The 7,993-nt window shown below is 49.1% G+C and overlaps 1 protein-coding gene across 1 annotated transcript; it reads left to right on the forward strand.

The window, feature by feature from the left end:
* The first annotated feature begins 1,430 nt into the window (after window positions 1-1,430).
* On the forward strand, window positions 1,431-7,532 carry RGAG1 (retrotransposon gag domain containing 1). The gene is made up of 2 exons (XM_018044314.1): window positions 1,431-5,867; window positions 6,410-7,532. Exons 1-2 carry the CDS (start codon window positions 1,467-1,469, stop codon window positions 6,524-6,526), a joined length of 4,518 nt encoding a protein of 1,505 aa, XP_017899803.1. The 5' UTR covers window positions 1,431-1,466; the 3' UTR covers window positions 6,527-7,532.
* Window positions 7,533-7,993: the final 461 nt, after the last annotated feature.

Here is a 7,993-nt window from a genome sequence, read left to right on the forward strand (position 1 = left end):
AATCCAAGTGACTGCAGGCAAATTATGAAGCCTCTCTGGACCTTAGTTTTCTCCTTTGTAAGATGAGGATTTTGAGGATGACCGTCACTGAGGAAGACCAAAATCCCTCAGTGTTGCTGTGGTGACCAAGTAAGACAGTGCATGTAAAGTGCCCAGTAGGGTACTTGCCAGTCATCATATGCTCAAGAAATGTTGAGCATTTGGCACTTCTGTTGCTAGCATTCTCAATATTATTATGGAGGCAGGCTGCACCAGATTGATGAGTTTTATGACATTGTCCCAAATGAGCAAGTGTTCCACTGGGGGCATGAGCAGGCTGAGGGGACATGTCAACATTGTGTAATGTGTGTGTTAGTTTCCAAGTTCTGTGCCAAGAATCCTCATTGGAGGCTGCTTATGGGAGTGGGCCGGAGGGGTGAGGCTCTGGGCTTATCCACTCACTCTTACCCAGTTGTCAGAGAAGCTTGAAGTTTGTACTTCCTATAGACTGAGCTTCAAGTGAACCAAGATCTAGGACATCAGAGAGATAACTGAATGTAGCCTTAGGAATGCCAAAGGCTAGGCAACCCCAATGAGTAAGTGATAGTCAAAGACAAACAGTTCCTAGTGTTTCAGTGGTCTTATTCTAACCCCAACCCCAACTAATCTGAGCACACTGGTAAAATGGGAATAATACTATTATTGTAAGATTCCAATGTGTAATGGTTATACATCCTGGTACACTGCAGACGCTAAAGTGTACTGCCTTGAACACACCACTAGGTGAGCAGTAGGTGGTAGTAGTAGTGGTGATTTTTGTTATTAAAAATTAAAATGTTAATAAACAGGAATTTCAGTTTGTGCAATGCTACTCTCATTGATCAGTTAAATGCCTTCCTTTTCCTGAGGAAGACATTTAGGTCCATTAGAGTAGTAAAATGGGAATTAAAGCACGAGCAGGACTCAGTGAGCACTAGGAACTAATAGTTATCCTGGGGTGAAGGGTGTTCTCATCCAGGCCCTTGGCTGGCTTGCTAGTGCTGTGTGTGGTGGGAGAGCATGGCTCAGGAACCTGCACTTCTCACAATTTTCCAGAAGGTGGTGCTGCTGTTGCATTTCAACCAGGACCTCCCAGGCTCTGGGCTGCTGAAGTTGCCAGTGCTGATAGCTTTTATAAACTGAGTGTGTGCTGTGTGACTGAGCCGGTTGGTTTGAAAAGGATAGAGGTGGAAAGGAGAGTTGCTCCAGCTTTGAATTTGTTTAATGCCATACAGCTTCTTTAACCTGAGAGGCCCATCTCTGATGCCACAGAGCCAGCAAACACATAAGAGGTCTCCATCACGAATCATTGTCTATTTCCTCATCTTTTTGATATTGCCTTTTGACTGCTAAACTTGTTTCCTGTTTACAGATTTTCTTGCCACTTGGGCTTCAACAGGACCCTGATATAATTGCTTTAGAGGTTCTCTACACACTGTCCTTTGGCCATGGCAGATACATCAATACCCTTAAATTCACTGCAGTTCAGCAATGTGCCGAGGGAGGAAAATGACGACACCCCAAATAGGGAGACGACCTTTTCTGGACCAATGCTAGAAAGCAGAGCAGAGGGCCAAATTCTGCCTTCTAGTGTCCAGCCTATGGTCTCAACTTCAGCATCAGACCCTGGAGGGATGTCCACACAGCTGATGACATCCCCAGCCTTTGACACCATGGCTGCACCTCTAATGGGAACAGCAAACTCTGGAGCTGTGTCCTCACCGCTCTTGTCAGACTCTGGGGCACTGTCCCCATTGTTAATGCCAACTTCGGATTCAGAGGCTCTGTCCCCATTGTTAATGCCAACCTCAGACTCTGGGATGCTGTCCCCATTGCTAATGCCAGCCTCAGATTCTGGAACATTGTCTCCATTGCTGTCCACTTCAGAGTATGGATTAATGTCCCCAGGGCTGATGACGATTCCTGACTTTGGAACAATGTCCACAGCACTAACGGCAACACCAGATTCTGAAGACATATCACCACTGGCAATGTCAGCCTCATCCTCTGAAGCAATGGCCACACCATTGATGCTAGCCCCAGATTCTGGAGAGCTCTCCCCTCTGCTAATGCCAGATATTAACCCTGGAGAGATGTCCACACAGCCAATGCCGGCTCCAAGCTTTGAAGGAATGTCACCATTGCAAATTACAGATGAAGACACTGAAGCAATGTCCAAAGTGCTAATGACTGCCCTGGTCTCTGGAGAGATCTCTTCACTGCTCATGTCAGACACAGACTCTGAAGCGATCTCCTCACTGATAATGTCAGCCCTAACTTCTGAAGCAATGTCCACCCAGCTAACGAGCACCCAAGATTCTGGGGAAATGTCCACCCAGCTAATGTCAGGCCCAAACTCTGGAGTAGAGTCTTTACCACTAATGACAGCTCCAGGCTCCGGAGCCATATCCTCACCGCTCCTGTCAGTCCCTGAAGCTGGAGAAATGCCCACCTTGTCAAAGCCAGCCCCAGATGCTGAGGCAGTGTCCCCACAGCTAATGATGGCTCTGACCTCTGGAGGGATGCCCACCCAGCTGATGCCAGCCCAAAGCTCTGGAGCTATGTCCTCACAGTTAACACAAAGTCTAGATTCTCAGATTGTGTCTACTCCACCAACGAGAGCAACAGCCCCTGGGGAGATGTCTGCATCGTCAGCAAGAGCCTCAGATTCTGGAGCAAGGTCGACACTGCAAATGAGAACCCCAGCCTCTGGCAATATGTCCACGCTGCTAAATACAGTCCCAGACTCTGCAGCACTGTCCACCCCACTGATGACAGCCACAACCTCTGGAACCATGTCCGCAGAGCCAGTGCCAACTGCAACCTCTAGAGGAATGTCCACACACTTAACAACGGCTCAAATTTCTGGAACCACATCCACGGGCTTTATGAAAGTCCCAGCCAGTGGGGCAAAGTCCACACCAAGAATGAGAGCTCCAGCCTTGGGGGCAATGTCCGTCCCACCCAGCACAGCCCCCATCTCTGAAACAGTGACCACCCCAGCCTCTGGGTCAGTATCCACACTGCAAATAAAAGCGCCTGTCTCTGGAGCAACATCTAGGTCACAAAGGAGAGCCACAGCCTCGAGAGTGACCGCTGGACCACAAATGAGAGCCTCTGGAGCCACGTCCACCCTACAGATGACAGCCAAAGCCTCTGGATCCATGTCCTCACTATTGACGAGAGACACAGCTCCAGGAGTGATGTCCGTGCCACCGATGAAAGCTACAGCCTCAGGAGCATTATCCAAGCCACTAACAACATCCAAAGCCTCAGAAGCAATGTTCATGCAGCAAATGACAACCGCAGCTTCTGGAGAGATCTCCACAATGCTAATGAGAGACATAGCTTCTGGAGCCATGTCCATGCCACAGATGACAGACACTGCCTCTGCTGGGATGTCCACACCACTAATGAGAGCCCCAGCCTCTGGAGACGTGTCCACACCACAAATGACAGCCGCAGCCTCTGGAAGCATGTCCATGCCCCTAACGAGAGCCCCGGGCCCTGGAACCATGCCCACAGTGCTAATGAGATCCACAGTCTCTGGAAAGATGCCAAGTCAGCCAGTAGGCACTCAAGACTTTGGGGGGATGTCCATGTCATTCAAAAGATTCATGACCTCTGGAGGGATGTCCACAATGCAGATGCGAGCCCCAGCCTCTGAAGTGATGTCCACACCAAAAATTAGAGCCCCAAGCTTTGGGGCAGCATCCACACCCCTGATGAGAGCCTCAAACCCTGGAGAGGCATCCACACTTCTCACAAGAGCTTCACCCTCTGGAGAAATGTCCTCAGCACTAACAAGACCCCCAACTTCTGGGGAGATAGCCACCACCCCTCTGAGAGCCCCAGCTTATGGAGCAATGTCTACTCCGCAGAGAACAGCCACAGCCTCTGGCATGATGTCCATGCCACAAATGAGGGCTCCAATCTCTGGGCCGATGTCCACACCACTCATGAGATCCACGGCCTCTGGAGTGATGTCCATGCCTCAAATGACAGCCGTGGCCTCTGGAGGGGTGTCCATGCCATTGTTGAGGGCCCCAGCCTCTGGAGCAACATCTGCACCACAGATGCCCACAGCAGCATCTGCAGAGGTGTGCACGCTATCCATGCGAGCCCCCAGCTTGGGAGTGATGTCCCCGCCATTATTAAGGGCTCCAGTCTCTGGAATTATGTGCACACCCCCGAGGAGACCCTCAGTCTCTGAAGATGTGTCCACAGAGTTCATGAGAGCTCCAGCCTCTGGAAAGATGGCCACTGCACAAACCACAGCCATGGCCTCAGGAGGGATGTCCAAGCCATTCATGAGAGCCGTGGCCTCTGGAGTAACACCCATGCCACTGATGTCTGCCATGGCTTCTGGAGAGACATCCATGCCACTAATGAAAAGCCTATCGTCTGGGGCAACGTCCACACTGCAAACAAGAGTTGTGAGTTCTGGATCAACGTCCTTGCCACAAACGACATACGCAACCTCAGGAAAGATGTCCACACCACCAATGAGAGCCTCGGCTTCCGGAGCCACATCCACACCACTTATGAGAGCCTCAGCTTCCGGAGCCACGTCCACACCACTTATGAGAGCCTCAGCTTCCGGAGCCACGTCCACACCACTTATGAGAGCCTCAGCTTCCGGAGCCACGTCCACACCACTTATGAGAGCCTCAGCTTCCGGAGCCACGTCCACACCACTTATGAGAGCCTCAGCTTCCGGAGCCACGTCCACACCACTTATGAGAGCCTCAGCTTCCGGAGCCACGTCCACACCACTTATGAGAGCCTCAGCTTCCGGAGCCACCTCCACACCACTTATGAGAGCCTCAGCTTTCGGAGCCACATCCACACCACTTATGAGAGCCTCAGCTTCTGGAGCCACATCCACACCACTTATGAGAGCCTCAGCTTCCGGAGCCACATCCACACCACTTATGAGAGCCTCAGCTTCTGGAATGATGTCCATGCCACTTCTGAGACCCATATCCTCTGGGGGGATGTCCATGCCACTAATGAGGGCCACAGTCCCAGCAGCCATGTCCGCATCCCAGATGGCAGCCCCAGCCCCTGGAATGATGTCCACCCAGGGAATCAAAGCCACAGACTCTGGAGAAACATCTGCCCCTCGCATCAATGTCACAGCCTCTGGATCAAAGTCCACACCACACGCGACGACCACCCCCCCCAAAACAGTAAAGCCACCATCAGAGGAAGTCCCATCTTTTGGCATGCTGACCCCAGCACTCTGTTACCTCTTAGAAGAACAAGAAGCAGCCCGGGGTTCACGCCCTGTGGAAGAGGAGGTGGAGATTGATGAGGAGAAGCAAATGAAGGGATTTTTGAATGATTCAGAGAAAATGGCTTTTCTGGTGTCTCTTCATCTGGGGGCAGCAGAGAGGTGGTCCATCTTGCAGATGGAGGTAGGAAACCCCCTCACCCGTGAAGATAAATCTTTCCTGAGAAGATCTCAGGGCTTATATGACTCCCTGTCTGAAATTGACATCCTCAGTGCGGTTCTCTGCCATCCCAAGCAGGGCCAGAAGTCGGTCAGGCAGTATGCCACTGACTTCCTTCTGCTGGCCCGACATTTGTCTTGGTCCGATGCCATTCTGCGGACCAGGTTCCTGGAAGGACTCTCTGAAGCTATTGCCACCAAAATGGGCCGGATCTTCCTGAAGGTGGCTGGCAGCCTAAAGGAGCTGATAGATAGGTCTCTCTATACCGAGTGCCAGCTGGCCGGAGAGAAGAATTCCCGAGGCAGCTCCAGCCAGGTTCTGACATCACCCTGTAAGCGGAATAGCGAGGAGGCAATGGAGAATGAACTGAACCCCCAGCAGCAGACCGAGGAGGTAATGATGGGGAAATACACTCAAGGTTTCTGAATAGAAAATTGAAGGCATCCTGCTCCTTTGTGTAGACTAAGGAAGAGGCTGGGAGAGGCATTGAGCTCCTAGACCATAAACCCCAACCTGGGATTTCATCAGTGGGCCTGATTAGGCCCTTATTTTGGGGATATTAACCCAAACTCCATTAACTTTGTGGAGCTTGCCCTATCCAAGATACTCAGGGTGTGGGGGTGATTAAAGGTCTAAATCTTCTGAGGGAACTGGGTGGGCTCAGTCCCAATTCGCTACTACTGATTCCAGGTCCAGTTCTAAAAGAGGGGTCATGTTTTGGAGGCTGGGTCCCACCTACAGCTACATGTGTTCTAGACCCAGGTCACTAGGGAATTTGACCAGTTTAGTCCTTGGTCACACTTTTTATACAAATAAGGTACACTGGCCAAGTTCCTTGACAAGCTAAGTGATTGAAATTATCCAGGTAGAACCCCACTTGTCATAGTAAGCATGGCTCTTACATTTGCTGTTTTTGTTTTTTTTCTTACTCCCAGCACCAGCATGTTCCCAAACGCTGTTACTACCTGAAAGAGCATGAAGACCCTCAAGAGGGTCTGCACGACCACCTTCGAAAGAGCACAGGCCATCAGAAGGCCCCCACTAACAAGTAATGCTACCTGGACTCTTCTCCTGTGATATCCAAGTTGGCTGCTAACTTGAGGACTGGTTCCTAGACTCATTTCATGCAATTACATCATTAAAACTTGTGGCCTTTCCCCCTGCAGCACCCTCTCCAGGTGCATCCCACCCTATCCCCCACTTGGTTGACTTGACCTTCTCTTTCACCCCACATGCCTTTAACCTGCCCCAACAATCAGAACGTGGACTTCAAGAATGTTCAGTGTATGAAGTTCCGAACTCCCATTACCAACAAGGACAGTGCTAGTTCTTGGTCCAGGGAGAAGTCTAGGCAGGAGAAACTATGTCCTACCTCAAAAACACCTTAGAGTGTCTTGCCACATGTCATCAGGCAAACTTGAGGAAGCCCTGGTCCCATTTCACCTGGCAAGGGAGCCCATAAGGAGAGTGATGCCCACTCCAATACCATCCTTTTCATCCAGTATACTTGTCCCTATATGCCCCAACTCACAGCACTTAAATTTGGTCTCCAAGGCCCTTGTCCTGTTTATAGTCTCCATCCTGAACCATTTGTTTTGACCCGTAGTAATAATCTTAGTAATAGCTAATGTTTATTGTTTATGTACTATGTGACAGGTAGTGGGCTAAACTCTTGACAAGCATCATCTCACTACATTCTTACCGTAACCCAACTTGTTCTTCTGTTTCAACTTTTGAAGTCTTGATCTATTGTCAGTGGCCATTGTCTTGTCCCTCAGTGTGAAATTTCTAGCTCTGACCTTTGGGTGACCTCCTCAGTTGTTAATTGCCCTCACTCCCCTTGGCTATTGTGCTTTGTGGCCAGCACTCTTGATAAAGATCTTGGTCTTTAAACAGGCATAGATAGAACATAATGTGAGCAGTGTTTGCCTTAATGTGGTGGGATTATGGGTGTTTTAATGTTCTTCTTTTTACTTCTCTGTACTTTCCAGATTCTCTACAGTAAGCATGTATTACATTTGTAATCGTTAAAGTAAATAAAGTTCATTTACGGAAAAAAGAATTAACTGTGGCTAACAGAATTTGATTTTTTGAGTCCTTCATTCAGTCAATATTTATTATCTAACATGTGTCAGCCACTGTTTTGGGGACAGACAGATAAGAACATTGATCAAATGGAAACTTCATTCCAATGGAAGAGGGAGACAGACAATAAGTAAGAAAACACATAAGTAAGATAGGTTGAAATTGTGGTGAAGGCTATAAAGACAGGAAATAAGGATAATGGGGAATTTGATACTAACAGAGCAAATTTATTTATTCAATAATAGTCCATGTAATTGGGTTACTCAAAGATCTTTTAAAAACAGTAGGAGTGACATGATTAGAAACACATTTTAGAAAATTTACTTGGACAGAGGAGCCTGGCAGGCTACAGTCCATGGGGTCGCAAAGAGTTGGACATGACCGAGTGCCTGAGCATGGCAGCAAGCACTGCAATAGTACAGGTGACTGACTCT

This window comes from Capra hircus (genome assembly GCF_001704415.2).
Source record: "Capra hircus breed San Clemente chromosome X unlocalized genomic scaffold, ASM170441v1, whole genome shotgun sequence".
Taxonomy (NCBI): domain Eukaryota; kingdom Metazoa; phylum Chordata; class Mammalia; order Artiodactyla; family Bovidae; genus Capra; species Capra hircus.

Coding starts and splice junctions, on each gene's coding strand:
- RGAG1 (XM_018044314.1), top strand. CDS start 1,467: ATGGCAGATACATCAATACCCTTAAATTCACTGCAGTTCAGCAATGTG. Junction 5,868..6,409: donor CCCAGCAGCAGACCGAGGAG/GTAATGATGGGG, acceptor TCTTACTCCCAG/CACCAGCATGTTCCCAAACG.